Here is a 15,963-nt window from a genome sequence, read left to right on the forward strand (position 1 = left end):
ATATTTATTAACCTCTGTTTCATGCATGACTTGGGCAAAGTGCAACATTTTCCGCACACGACACACTAATTAAAATACAGAAGTACATTTCTTAATCTTCATCAGACGGAGAACGTTCCAAGACCAAACAGACTTAAAGACGAGCGACACTCGTTAGAGAAGAAGACGCTCCGATCATCGTTAAGCCTCGTGTCGCAGTGAAATCACACAAACTTTCAGTTCTGTTTTAGAGGCTTTAAATGTTGTGACGTCCCACTGTTTGTCTCATCATCAGCGCCATGGAAACAGAGTTTCAGTCATGTTTGAGCCATATGTTCTCTCGAACTCCACTTATTCTTCTCACTGCTGTTTTGAAGAACAAGAACGAGCTCGAGTTGAACTGTTACAGTCGATGACAGGGTTTGTGTCGTTTGTGTCGTTTGTGTCATTTGTGTCATTTGTGTGGCGCATTTGAGGCTTTTCTCCTTTAGTTTTCTCTAAGTTTTAGTTGTTGAGACATCCAGACTTGGTCAAGGACGGAATGATGAAAAGGCTCCAGTAGATGGAGCTTCTGGACTTGTTCAGGGCTTGTTCTGGACTTGTTCTGGACTTGTTCTGGACTTGTTCAGGGCTTGTTCTGGACTTGTTCTGGACTTGTTCTGGACTTGTTCTGGACTTGTTCAGGGCTTGTTCTGGACTTGTTCTGGACTTGTTCAGGGCTTGTTCTGGACTTGTTCTGGACTTGTTCAGGGCTTGTTCTGGACTTGTTCAGGGCTTGTTCTGGACTTGTTCTGGACTTGTTCTGGACTTGTTCTGGACTTGTTCAGGGCTTGTTCTGGACTTGTTCTGGACTTGTTCAGGGCTTGTTCTGGACTTGTTCTGGACTTGTTCAGGGCTTGTTCTGGACTTGTTCTGGACTTGTTCAGGGCTTGTTCTGGACTTGTTCTGGACTTGTTCAGGGCTTGTTCAAGGGCTTGTTCTGGACTTGTTCTGGACTTGTTCAGGGCTTGTTCTGGACTTGTTCTGGACTTGTTCAGGGCTTGTTCTGGACTTGTTCTGGACTTGTTCAGGGCTTGTTCTGGACTTGTTCTGGACTTGTTCTGGACTTGTTCTGGACTTGTTCTGGGCTTGTTCTGGAATTGTTCTGGACTTGTTCAGGGCTTGTTCTGGACTTGTTCTGGACTTGTTCTGGGCTTGTTCTGGACTTGTTCCGGCCTGGTTCCTGGTTGGTTCCTGGCTTGTTCTGGGCTTGTTCTGGGTTTGTTCCGGGCCTGTTCTGGGCTGGTTCCTAGCTTGTTATGGGCCTGTTCTGGGCTGGTTCCTAGCTTGTTATGGGCCTGTTCTGGGCTGGTTCCTAGCTTGTTCCGGGCCTGTTCTGGGCTGGTTCCTAGCTTGTTATGGGCCTGTTCTGGGCTGGTTCCTGGCTGGTTCTTGGCTTGTTATGGACCTGTTCTGGGCTGGTTCAGGTTCTGTGCTGTGCCAGCTTGGTTTTCCACAAGAGCAAGTGTTTAGTCAGCAGTTGTCGTCTTTCTCCTGATTCCCTCTCTCGTTCTGGCTGCATTTCAGACTTCGTTGTGCCGTCTTACTCTCTTTCACGAGGATGTTATGTTTATGTTTCATACTCCACCAGAACCAGAACTCATTTCTGGCCCAGCTGTTACTGGCTGAGTTGGAACCACTTTTCAGCAGCAGAAGCCAGCTCTTGTTGTTGCTGTGTAATCCAACTTCTTCTTTTTGTTTAAATTTGTACATTACAAAAAACAAACGGAACAATACAAAATTAAAAAGAGCTAGTGTTGCCCAAAAAAACAACAACTATAATCTTCTTCTAGAGTGTGGCATTGAACTTACCACCAGAGCAAGAAAGAGTCAGCTCTGTGGAGTGGAGAACGCATGCCTTTCCATGTATTTGACACGTGCGGTTGAATTAATGCACGTTTAATGCCACACTGTGCGTAGCCATAGCATCTCCATGGAGACAAGCAGATGACAGACCAGAAAAATGTATAGATCCTCTTCACTGGAGACTGACGTGTGCCGTAAAAGAAGATCTGAAACGTGTTTGAGTGACGCCAAACGCAACGAGGGAATCCAATCCAGAACTGGTTCAATCCATCGGAATCGAACGTCTTCTGTCTCCCTTGACAACGCCTCTTAAAGACGCCACTTTGGGCCGTACGTTAAATGCAGTGACAGGCCCAAGTTTCAGCTGGAGAAGAATGTGAACAGAGCGACAGAAAAGCGGACCGTTTTGATCCCCGCCCGTGTTCTCAGTACGTGTGATATTAATCTGTTTTTTGAGTTGTTTTTTTAGCTCCGACTTATCACTTTATCACTGGTTAAAGGTGCACAACGCCCGCCCCTTTAATGAGCCGGAGTGAGTTGGTTTGTACCTGAGGAAGAGCTCGAGCTGCGCGTAGAGGAACCTCAGCAGAGCTCTGCGCACCGTCACCTCCGCGTGGCAGTCGTTCACCACCTGGCCCTGGTCGCTCAGATACTCCCCGCTGATGCATTTAGTGCCGCTCGACAGCGCCACCACCTGGGCACGTCTCAGGTCCAAGTCTGGGGACAAAGAGGAGGAAACGGCTCCGTTAACCCAGTCCGATTTCACTTCATGCCGTACGTTATTCTGTGTTTTCAAATACTTTTAGACACTTCTCGACATTTCACTTCATGTACTTTGCAAAAGATTTACAAATACAAAAGTAAGAGAATGCCAGGACTCATAGAAGTAGGAAATATAATGTTGTTTTTGAAATATGTAAAACTTGAATATTGAATTTGATGCAAAACAAAAAAATTAAAAAAGCTGCAGCTTAAGAATACAAATGTAAAAAAACAAGTGATATTTGTGCACTTTGGGTTCATTTTACAGTTCTTTTGTGTTTAATGCATTACTTCAACCCCATAAAAATACATTCACCGCCACATTTGAGCTAATTTCTGGTGGACTGCAATAACATTGTCACCAAGATATACATTTTAGTCTTTACTCAACCTGATGATTTACTAATGAGAGAAGAAGAGACTAAAACACAAACACACTGGCTGCTGCGTAAAAATACAATGTGTGTGTAAAAAGTACCAGTACATGGATAATCATGAGCAAATGAAAGAAAACACAGGAATGTTCTTGATGAGAAAACGACATCACAACTTTGTTACGATTAAAATAACCATATAGATAAAGATATATAAGAAGGCCAGATTAGAATAATTACAGAGATTTTGACATAATTTATGAATAAAAGTATCAAAAAAAGCGCTATATAATGCAAATAAATTATTATTACTTATCATGAAAAAATGGTGCAGTTCAGTTCCAGTGGTGGAAAATAGATATAGATAAAGATAGAGATAGAGATAGAGATAGAGAAAGAGATAGAGATAGAGATAGATATAGAGATAGAGATAAAAGTCCTGTTTTAGGTGCCTGTACTTTACTCATGTGATTTTTACAGCAGAGACTTTCTTTTACGTCACAACATCTGAGAGCAGGTATCTGTACTTTATCCTGTACTACAGTTTTAAACTAAAAAGTATAAAATGAAGGGTTTATTTGTAACACATTTAGAGTGACATTCTGTACAAATGATCTGAGTTCAAGCTCCAAATTTAAACATCAATAATCAACACTATTCTTTATCAAAATCTCTACATTTTACACTTAAGTAGACTTTTTTATGCTTTTTATTACTTTTGAGTACTTTTATCTCTACTCTTACTGACTAACAAGAGTGAAAACTTCTTCTACCACTTTTCAGCCTCAAAATTGTTTTTATTTCTTTTAATACACATTTGTCTTTAGTTCTCACAGTGTTTTTCTGGATCTAAAGCTTCTCTAGAGCTTTAATTTACCAGTTTAACCTTATTTTTTGTTGTCAAATGTCAGAGGTAAACACATAAAAAAGCAAATAAAAGAATCCTTCCCAAGTCTCAATAAGCTCACAACACACACAAAGCAATACATGCCACATAAATAATTTCCAATCCCAGACGTCACAATAAAGTCATAATAATCTTATATTTGTGGAGTGTATTGAAGTGGAGGTGATGTCTGGGAGGCTGCGTGTTATTGGACACACAACAAGGACACACACACACGCACGCACGCACACACACACACACACACACACACGGACAAACACACAAACACACACACACACACACACACTACGCACACACACACACACACACACACACACACACACAGACTACGCACACACACGCACACACACACGGACACACACTACGCACACACACACACACACACACACACTCACACACTACGCACACACACACACACACACACTACGCACACACACGCACACACACAAACACAAACACACACACACACGCGCACGCGCACACGCACACACACATACACACACACACACACACACACACTACACACACCACGGGATGAGCACAACTTCAGCTCTGTGTTTCCCAAACAGGGGTACACGGACTTCTACTGGGGGCTCAATGGATTGGTGGCTATGGTAACGGTTAGGTGTTAGGAACAGGTTGAACCGGGTCTCAGCAGAACTTTATGGGATTTCAGTTTAAAGGACAATACGACTCATGTTTTTCTAATTCTGATTTAATTTAGTCTCATCGCCCCCGTGTAACATTTATCACAGCTCTACATCAGTGAAGTTGCAGTTTGTTAAGACATTTTGAAAAAATAAAGAGTTTAAAATGATGGGAAGTAGAGCTGTGAGTTCACCAAACTGAATCCCTCTGTGATGTCATCAATGTGCGACGCAGAGACAATTTACACATAACGAAAACACTTATCTGACAGTCGTAGCGATACTTCAACTAAATAAAAGTGCCATCAGTTCATATTTATTGTCGACTCATAACTGTGGTGTAATTTGTGTGGGTTTGGGTTCTTGTTTACGTTGTGGTTGCTAGGTAACAGGTGTGGAATTACCTCTGTCACATCTGCAGCTCGTGTACAACCAGGAAGTAACATTACAAACGTTACACAAATTGCCAAATGGGGGCAAAATGTTTAGTCAAATCTGAAAAAGAATCTTTACATTTGACTGAAATGTGTAATCGAACGTGTAATAAGCACTTTAACACTGTGAAATTGAAGAGTATTTGAAAATGAAATGTTTCTTTGTAGTAAATATAATAAAGTTGTCAATAACACATACATCTGCCTAAAGAGTCGTCTGTACACGAGTTCCTGGGAGCGTAAACCACACAAACGTAATAAAAGTGAACTCAATAAACCCAAACAAACGTAATAATCCACAAATGTAATAACCGCATTTTTAGTTTATTACGTTTGTGGGAAAATCCCTCAGGGCAATTCACCCTGTCTTCTCTACCTCCATCTCCTCTCTTTCTCCCTCCCCCTCTCTTTCTCCCTCTCTCTTTCTCCCTCCCTCTCTCTTTCTCCCTCTCTCTTTCTCCCCCTCTCTTTCTCCCTCTCTCTTTCTCCCTCCCTCTCTCTTTCTCCCTCTCTCTTTCTCCCTCCCTCTCTCTTTCTCCCTCTCTCTTTCTCCCTCCCTCTCTCTTTCTCCCCCTCTCTTTCTCCCTCCCTCTCTCTTTCTCCCCCTCTCTTTCTCCCTCCCTCTCTCTTTCTCCCCCTCTCTTTCTCCCTCTCTCTTTCTCCCTCCCCCTCTCTTTCTCCCTCTCTCTTTCTCCCTCCCTCTCTCTTTCTCCCCCTCTCTTTCTCCCTCCCTCTCTCTTTCTCCCCCTCTCTTTCTCCCTCTCTCTTTCTCCCTCCCCCTCTCTTTCTCCCTCTCTCTTTCTCCCTCCCTCTCTCTTTCTCCCCCTCTCTTTCTCCCTCCCTCTCTCTTTCTCCCCCTCTCTTTCTCCCTCTCTCTTTCTCCCTCCCCCTCTCTTTCTCCCTCTCTCTTTCTCCCTCCCTCTCTCTTTCTCCCCCTCTCTTTCTCCCTCTCTCTTTCTCCCTCCCTCTCTCTTTCTCCCCCTCTCTTTCTCCCTCTCTCTTTCTCCCTCCCTCTCTCTATCTCCCCCCTCTCCATTTCCTCCGCCCCATCCCTCTTGCTCCATCTCTCTTTCTCCCTCTCCCTCTTTCTCCCTCTTGCCACCTCCCTCTCCTTCACCCTATTCCCTTTCTTCTCCTTTCTCCTTCTCTTTCCTTCTCTCCCCGTCCCTCTCTCTCCCTCACCCGTCTCCCCTCACCTCCCTCTCTTCTCTCTCTCTCTCCCCCTCTTCTCTCTCTCTCTCTCTCTCTCCCGCTGCCTCTCCGTAATTGCTTCTGTTTGTTTATTAATAGCAAACGTTATCTTCAAAGATCCAGGCGTGGAGTTGCCAAGTGTTGGGGAGGAAGAGGAGGAGGAGGAGGAGGAGGAAGAGGAAGAGGGAAGAGGAAGAGGGACGTTTGGAGGCTGTGGACGAGCGCGGCGGTGACAATCCAGAGTTACTGCTAAAGTTGGGTTTATTTATAGCTCAAAGTTTAGGGTTTTCTGAGGTCGAGAGGTGTTTAAGGGAGAAACGTGCTTTTTCTGTTACAGGTCAGATCTGTGGAGAGGCGAGTCTGCACCTGCAGCAGAATAAACCCCATTTTAGTTTCAGGAGGCACGTCATAAAAAACTTTAAAGCAGGTGAACAGCTCCAAAAGTGCAGTTACTGTCATTGCGTTAATAATGTTTCTAATGTGGAGGTTGTGTTCTGTTGAATGAACACCAGAGGGCGACGAACGGCAGTTTGAACATTGTTCCAAACGCGTGAAAAAAGAGGAACAAAACAGACAACGATCTTCACCGCAGCAGCAAAACCAAAAGCCTCTCCGTCTCCTCATCATTCCATCACTTTGGTTAATGCACTGATGTATTCTCATTTACCAGGATCTGCTTTTCTCTAAACGGACCAACTTTTATTATTATACTATTATTATTTTTTGCCCGTTTCACCTTTAGCTTTCTCCAGCTCTCTTTTTCTCTATATATCACTTCTTTCTTTCCCTCCTTTCTCTTCTCCCTCTCTTACTCTGATTTTCTCCCCTTTCCTCTCTCATCATGTTTTTCCTTTCTCTCTCCCCTTTTCTCCTCCTCCTCCTCTATTTTCTCCTCCTTTCTTTCCTCCTCTACCCTACTCTATTTTCTCCATCTCTCTCTCTCTTTGCCCCCTCTCTCCCCTCCATCCTCCCCTTTCTTCTCACCTATCTCCTCCTCTTGCTCCTTCATCCTCTCTCTCTCCTCGCTCTCCTTTCTTCTCTTTCTCCCTCTACCTTTTCCTCTCTCTTCTTTCTTACTCTCTCCTCCCCCTTCACCCTCTCCATCACCCCTCTCTCTCTCACATGTCCACAGCTCCAGACTGTTATAGGCAAGCAGCTTCTTCTTCTTCTTCTTCTTCTTCTTCTTCTTCTTCTTCTTCTTCTTCTTCTTCTTCTTCTTCTTCTTCTTCTTCTTCTTCTTCTTCTTCTTCTTCTTCTTCTTCTTCTTCTTCTTCTTCTTCTTCTTCTTCTTCTTCTTCTTCTTCTTCTTCTTCTTCTTCTTCTTCTTCTTCTTCTTCTTCTTCTTCTTCTTCTTCTTCTTCTTCTTCTTCTTCTTCTTCTTCTTCTTCTTCTTCTTCTTCTTCTTCTTCTTCTTCTTCTTCTTCTTCTTCTTCTTCTTCTTCTTCTTCTTCTTCTTCTTCTTCTTCTTCTTCTTCTTCTTCTTCTTCTTCTTCTTCTTCTTCTTCTTCTTCTTCTTCTTCTTCTTCTTCTTCTTCTTCTTCTTCTTCTTCTTCTTCTTCTTCTTCTTCTTCTTCTTCTTCTTCTTCTTCTTCTTCTTCTTCTTCTTCTTCTTCTTCTTCTTCTTCTTCTTCTTCTTCTTCTTCTTCTTCTTCTTCTTCTTCTTCTTCTTCTTCTTCTTCTTCTTCTTCTTCTTCTTCTTCTTCTTCTTCTTCTTCTTCTTCTTCTTCTTCTTCTTCTTCTTCTTCTTCTTCTTCATTTTCTACTCCTCCTTCTCATCTTCCTCCTCTTCTTACTTCTACTCCTCCTCTTCTTCTTCTTTGAACTGCGCACACACAGACTCGTCACATCTCGTCCTCTCTGGATCCCGCTGTGGCGTTTTTAGCCCCCGACCTGAGCGGGATTAGCCTCGCCAAAGCAAACCCGGCCGTGAAAAATCTCATTCAAATCGATGGAGAAAGTCCTGGACGTGTGAGATGGTAAACAGCGATCAGATCTGCTCCGAGACATGAAAGAAGCGCTTCAAACGGGAAGAAATGGGCTTAAACTCTTGTGTTTTTTTGTTGCTTTTCTGAAGTCATAAGTGAGTTTTAGTGAAGTGGGTTTTTTTCCTCATCATTTACCGCATTTTCCAGACTATAAGTCGCACCTTTTTCATAGTTTTGGCCGGGGAGCGACTAATACTTATATTTATACTTATAAGTATTTAACTTATATGACTTATTTGTGATATTATTTGTTATTTTCACACTTATACGTTTTTTCTTCTTTATTATGCATTTTTTGGCTGGTGCGACTTATACTCCGGTGCAACTTATAGTCCGGAAAATACGCTATTTTCGTTAAATTTATTATCTTTTATCTTTTTTGCACAGGGGTGGCTTATTGTTTTTATTTTTGACAGTTTAATGCCATCTTTTTATTGATTAAATCATTTTAAACAGTGCAATTTATAAATATGAATGTATATTTACTCATTTGTATATACATTTGGTACATTATATCTGTAACATCACAAAGGCGCCGGTCCAGCTGGCAGCCCGGTGTAAACGCTCCGCTCTTTTCTCACACTTTTTTCACACTTATTGTGCTTTATCTTTTGTATTTTGTAAAAAAAAATTCTACTTTACTTGTACAATAGGGACACGTGCTGGAATCGCTTTAATTTAACTTGTTTTTGACTTTGTTCGGCTGAATTATTGAGTGTTTTCATCGTGATGTGCTCTAGCTCTGAGCTAGCCCCCGGCCCCCCCGCGCCCTCCGGCCGTCCTGACGTACCGCGTTTACACAAAGGAGGAACTCATGAAACTGCGGAGAACAGTCGTCTTACCCGGAGATCGTCACGTTATCCCGGCGGACATCCTAAGATTTTTATAAGAGATCTTCTACTAGAAACGCCCCTGACACTAGGTCAACAAATCTACAATCAGACAGTTAAAGAGCAAATTCAAACCACATTTCTACCGTATTTGAGTACACTTATCCACATATTAAATACACTTATTAAATACACTTATCCACATCTCATCCACATCTCCTGAAATGTACTTTTACACCACTTTTCACGGGCCCCTGCGCCGCGGGGAAGGACAAGCAGAGCGACGTCAGATTTCAAAATGACGTTCGAGCCGCGCCTTCGTCCGCGTATCCATTTTCAAACGCGGCTTTCACCATTAACCGCGCCTTTATCTGCTCCTCCAGCCGCTACACGCGACGCCGCAACGTTTCCCCAGCAATCATCCCGCAACAAAACGCCACGAGAAAAAATACAAACGGGAGATGAGCGGGAGAATTAGCCGAGAGAAGATTCCGCGGCGTCCTGACAAAGACAGTGAGAGTCTGGTCTTCTGCGCCGAGATAACGGGATTTCCACGGTTTGTACACAAACGTACAGTAATCGTCGGCGGTCTCGAGATGTAAACAGATTCAAAGTGAGCGTCGTGCGAATGAAGTTCGAGCCTGCGTGGCGGAGATAGCCGGCGTTAGCGCTCCGTAACGCGACGATATTAAGACTTTGTAGCGTCTGTCAAGTTGTGTGTAACTGTTACTATGTAGTGATATGGTATTTTGTGTGTGTATCTGTGGAAAAATAGATGTACATGAAAGAATATGGAGTGTACGTATGAAATTATATAAAAGACGGCGGGAAATTGTTTGTTCTTAATGGGAAACGTGTTGAGAAATTGACTTGAAATGAAACTTAAATTGACTTTATTGGCGCATAACTTTGGTTTGACAGATTCTGCGACGAAATATAAAGTTAGCAATATCCCCAAACGGACTGTCCAACATATAACGTGCCCTCTAAAGTATAGAAGTGCTAATGTTTCAAAGCTTCTGTAGCATCTGCTTTACTTTTTATTATGTTTACACACAAATGTTGCACCTGACGATTTTTAAAGAAGGCTCATTATCCAGATAAATGAATCCCACCGCACATCAGAGCTTGAAAAACATCGCAATTAAAAAGCACACATTGTACCCGGAGTCGTTTTTAGCTTTCATTTCAATGATCCTGTTTACGAGGTCCTCTCCCTCTGATTTGTGGCGGTAAAAGTAGAAACACTGAGGACTTTTCTGCTGCTTTTAACACGTTTCTGAGCATTTCTGCCGTCAAATCGCGTTCATCGCATCATCGCAACTGCGTGCTTACGTTAGCGTGTCAGGGGCAAGCTAGCTTTTGTTTGTCTCCTCACGGTAATTCCCTCTGCCGCCAGGAACGCAAATCCTGATCAGGAACTACGCCTTATTTTAACACGAGATGCCAAAGGTACTCGAGAGCGTGTTTAAAGGCCCGTAACAACAAAGTGGCAAACCGTTTCCACGTGTTCTGGGACTGTCAACAAAGAGCTACAGACCATTTTTGACATTGCCATTCCAAAAGATTTCAGAAGTATGTGTCTGGGCCTTAAAACTCCTGCCGTGGACACAATCAATGGACATGTTGTATATAAAAAACTAACAAAAAACCCCTAAACAATGCAACAATCAAACCATTAAACAGTGTATATGTGAGTTGGTGCTTAATGTCTAGTTGCGTTCTCTGCGTCGGCCATGTTTGAACCAAGAAACATGGCCGCCAACCAATATTCTAGAGGTATATACACTTCAAATTCAAAAGGCCATCACAAAAAAGGACCGATATCATAATGGACATACGAAAAATGGAAAAAAATCACATATGGACTGAACTTGGAAATGGACAAATTTGACATAAACTGGACTAAATGGGACTCACGTTATGGATCAAGTGCTTTAACCTTGTATTTTATTTTCATCTGGATGCATTATTCTAAAAAAAATCATCTCAAACAATGCACACTCCACACTTTTTTTTTCTTGTACTTATTCTTTTCTTGTACTTCTTTTTTTCTCTTTTACTTCTTTTTTTTTCTTTGACTTATTTTTTTTTCTTCTACTTATTTTTTTCTTGTACTTATTTTTTTTTCTTTTACTTATTTTTATTCTTTTACTCATTTTTTTCTTTTACTATTTTTTTCCCTTTTACTTATTTTTTTTTAAACTTTTTTTTCTCCATCCTCTCTTTTTTCTTTTTCTTCTCCCTGCTGTTGCTATAGTTGACAATGTGGACTGTATCTTTATTTACACACACATTTTGATTGGTCTGTGTTTTATTTCAATTAAAAAAAATAAAAATAAAAATAAATTCAATGTTTTTAATTACTTCAATGCTCAATATTCTACTGTATCGCTTGCCTATAACTCCAAATATAAAATGTTTGTCTTACCTGGTTAAATACAGGTTCACATATACTGTACATACATAGAAACACACACAGCAGTTCACCATGGCAACCCCAGACCGCTCCTGAACTCGTGTCCCGCTCGTCTCTCGCTCGCACAGGTGTTTGTCGACCGCTGCCCGTCTGTAATTCCCTCCTTCAACTCGACTGATCTCAAATTAAAGACGCCCAAGAAGAAGCTGTTCAACGGATCCAGCTCCGGCACGATCGGCGCCGCACGTTTTTATCCGGACGGAACCGTAACGGAGTCACTCATGGATTCTGGAGCTGCGGACGCGTCGATAAACCGCTACTGTCAATACACTTTTAATTACTTTTGTGTTTGATTCGACCAGGACAATCCGACTGAAACGTAGACTCTCTTGCCTCGACATTTCCCATATCTGTTCGTTTGACTCTATATTATGTTTATAAACTGCAAACAGATATGATTAAAGGTGCACTATGTAACTTTTAGAGTGGAGAGGCATTAGTTCCTCTGGCGGTAATCGAGATCGAAACGTACGGCAGACAGGTTGGCCTTAAAGTTCACCTTAAAGACTAAACTGGGGCAGTGGTGGTAAGGGGCAGGGTTATGGGTATACGGAGCAGCGTGATAGGTCGAAGCAGGTGTCCGCACTTCAAACTCCGCCCATGCAGCAGTTGTTGACAGACGGTCGCAAAATGACACACAGTTCGTACTCAAAAATGCTCAAAAATGACTAGAAACGGTAGAAAATGCTTTTAAAACACTTAATAGACGGAGAAAGTTGTGCTGGTTTAGCGTTTAGTCAAAGTTTAAGTTCTAATTGTGAGTTTCAGAGTGAGGAAAATTGACAATAACACAGCAATTAAATATTCAAAAGGAAATAGTACATGTTTGGAACGGTTACAACTCAAACAGGAAGTTAAAACCCATAAATATGAGTTTGTGGAGCTTAAATGATCTACTTTGTACAAAATCAGGATTAATACAAGTACAAATACTGCTTTAGACAAATGTTATATTGCATTGTAGTTGATTTTTTGACGACGTCTCACAATTCTCGTCGCTTTCTCGTCTTAAATGTTACACCCTGCGTCTTTAATCGACTCCTCTCCGCTTCTCCTCGCAGTCCCATTCGGTCTCGGCGGCGCCCGTGTTTTGATGCGAATGCGCTTCGACAGTCGTGCGGTTCCGCGGCCGCGACCTCTTCCGATCGGCGTTAATCGACCTCTGCCTTCTCCCTCTCCAACAAATTCACCGTTGACCCTGATTTTTTCCTCGATCACGTCCACAGTAAATGTTTCAAAGGACACATATATGTATTGATGTTGGCCTTTAAACATTTAGTACATTTACTTTGGCATTTCTCATGTTTTAGAGCTAAAATCATGTATTCACTGAAAGTACAACACGTTCCCTCATCAGGATTTGTGTTAGCGCCATCTACTGGTAGCAGAGGGGGAATAAAGTAAAAGCTAGCTTGCCCCGACATGTAATGAACGCGATTTTACTGCAATTTATGATTTTACTGGTGATGATCTCGACCTTTTACCTCACGGCACAGGATTAATTCAACGTGAATGAAGCAAAATATAATTCCAGGTATGATTTTGATGAGGGAACAACATAAAGGTCAATTTTAAATGATAATGTTCAAGGTATTAATAAAAGAATAGGCATTAAAAGGTTAGGTATAGGTTATCGATTAAAATGTATCAAAAGGTTAATACGCATTTAATCAGCCCTTATTAATTCATGTTTTATTCAGCAGCTTTTTACACTTTCCTATTAATATTCTCCTTATATTAGGGTGAAGTTATGGCATTTTGCTACATTATTCTTTTAATTATTGTCCTGTGGTTTTACCTAAAAGTCTATTAGCATCATTATCCATGGTAGAAATCTGAACAATGTTTTAAAAATCTAGTTATTCCACCGTGTGCACCGACTTGAATCATAAATCATGTACAAAAACGTCTTAAAATCGCACTTTTATATTCTATTAATAGAAAAGCGTGTATAATGAGCAGCAGCGTAAACACAGAACAATTAACACAAAATTAACCACTGAAACGTATGCGAGTTAAGTGTAACCTTAAATAAAGTGTTGCCTAAACGTATTGACTACTTTTTTGGTGTTAACATAAGATAATAATGGGGAAATTTAAGTGTTGCAACACAGATTCGACAGATTAGGAACAGAAGTACAATAATAAAAACAGATAACTTCATAAAAAATAAAAATAAATAAAATGAAATAAAATATATAAATTAAATATAAATTAAATATAAATTAAATATAAATTAAATATAAATTAAATATAAATTAAATATACAATTAAATATACAATTAAATTAAATTAAACAAAATTTAAATAAATAATACATTTTTGTTTTTTATATTGTGAAAAGTGTGACATTTACAAGTCCAAACCTCACCCTGAGTCGTGCACCTTCCACCTCAACATTTCTCCATCTTGTTTTTGTATTTCCGTATGATGCAAATGATTATTCCTGGTTTATAAACGTTAAACCCGGAGGCCGTCTCTCTCTCTCTCTCTCTCTCTCCCGATGTCTCCTTTCCTCGCTCGCCACCTTTCCTCCCCTCCTCCCGTGCAAACTGAAGGAAACCTCACTGCACCAATTTCATGGCAGAGTAGCAGGCCGCGCGGCAGAAATTATCCACTGCAAAATTGATCTAAACAATTGTAAAGTGGAACGGTGGAGGAGAAGCCGGAATGAGGGTTCTACCTTTTTGAACTGTCGCTGGGGAGGAATCGGGACAGAGCCTCTTCCTCTTCTTCTTCTGCACGAATGTTAAAGACGCCGCCGTGCATTCTGGACTTTATTATTCATGAAATCAGCCCAAGGACTTTATGTTTATGTTTAAAGATGCACTATTTTTGAGTAAAGAAAGACCACACCATGTACTTTCCCGTTACTGTGAATGACTTTAACTTGAGTGACAGCTCGTAACAATGTGTAGTACCATTTTACTACTGTATATATATTATTCTGACATTTGTTGGGCTGAAGTCAAGTCATATTTAATAAGTCAACACAGTATTTGAGCCTTTAAAAGTGTGTGAAGACCAAGTGAAAGGAACCGTAATGTTATATTAATGGAGAAATTGGGATTAAACACTGAATATAGAATAGAAATACAGTCGAAATTATGAAAAATCACTGTGATTTTGGCAAATAGAACTCAGATCAGATCATAGCCCGGTTTGAAGTCATTTACAATAGTATTTGGCATTATTTATTTATTGAATTTGAGATCATGACAGACACATTCCACCCACGATAGTTTTAATTTGATCTACAAAGGACAACACATCATAGTTTTTGTGATGCTCAGATGCAACTTTATGGCTATAAAGTAGTTTTGTAACTTTTGTAATAAATAAGTAAACTAAGTGACATTTCTAACCCTGGAAATTCACATTTGTTGGTTATTTTTTGGTGTAAAGATTTAATATATATATATTAGTTAATCAGTGAGCAGCAATCTTATGTCGCCCCCAATGAGAAGTGAGCGATATAGACAGTATTTTTGGAGTATCCTGATAACTAGTCAGATTATATTATGTAAATCCAACAGAAATGTGTTCAAACGTATTGTTAGAGGTTTAATTATCAGACAAAGTGCAGAAATATCATCTTATACATGGATTAGAACGTTTACAACATCACTTTTTGCAGCCGTCCAGTTTATTTATTTTAACATTCTGACCATCTTTTCCAATACTTTCTTAGATGACCAAAGCCTTCTCACTCCTGCAGGTTTCGTCCCCTTCCTCCCTCTCTCCTCCCTCTGTGACAGTGTGAGCCGCGCCTGCCCTGTGGCTGATAACACCACACACCACACACACACGCACGCACGCACACACACACACACACACCACACGCACACACACACACACCACACGCACGCGCGCACGCACACACACACACACACACACACACACACCACACGCACGCACGCACACACACACACACACACCACACGCACACACACACACACACACACACGCACACACACACACACACACACACACACCACACGCACGCACACACACACCACACACACGCACGCACACACACGCACACACACACACCACACGCACGCACACACACACCACACACACGCACGCACGCACACACACGCACACACACACACCACACACACGCACGCACACACACACCACACGCACGCACACACACACACACACACCACACGCACGCACACACACACCACACACACGCACGCACGCACACACACACCACACACACGCACACGCACGCACGCACACACACACCACACACACGCACACACACACACACCACACGCACGCACACACACACACACACACCACACGCACGCACACACACACACGCACACACACACACACACACCACACGCACGCACACACACACCACACACACGCACGCACGCACACACACACCACACACACGCACACACACCACACACACGCACACACACACACACACACCACACGCACGCACACACACACCACACACACGCACGCACGCACACACACACCACACACACGCACACACACGCACGCACGCAC

The 15,963-nt window shown here is 41.8% G+C and overlaps 1 protein-coding gene across 1 annotated transcript in view; it reads right to left on the reverse strand.

Annotated features, from left to right (window-relative positions):
• Nucleotides 1–15,963, reverse strand: part of adarb2 (adenosine deaminase RNA specific B2 (inactive)) — a 352,690-nt gene that overhangs the window by 46,348 nt on the left and 290,379 nt on the right. The window contains exon 6 of the mRNA XM_072450488.1: nucleotides 2,373–2,541. Within this exon, the coding sequence (XP_072306589.1) occupies nucleotides 2,373–2,541 (169 nt within the window). The remainder of the gene's footprint in view (nucleotides 1–2,372; nucleotides 2,542–15,963) is intronic.

Source organism: Eucyclogobius newberryi, unplaced genomic scaffold (genome assembly GCF_026437365.1).
Source record: "Eucyclogobius newberryi isolate DKJ021-1_F unplaced genomic scaffold, fEucNew1.0.hap1 SCAF_18, whole genome shotgun sequence".
Taxonomy (NCBI): domain Eukaryota; kingdom Metazoa; phylum Chordata; class Actinopteri; order Gobiiformes; family Gobiidae; genus Eucyclogobius; species Eucyclogobius newberryi.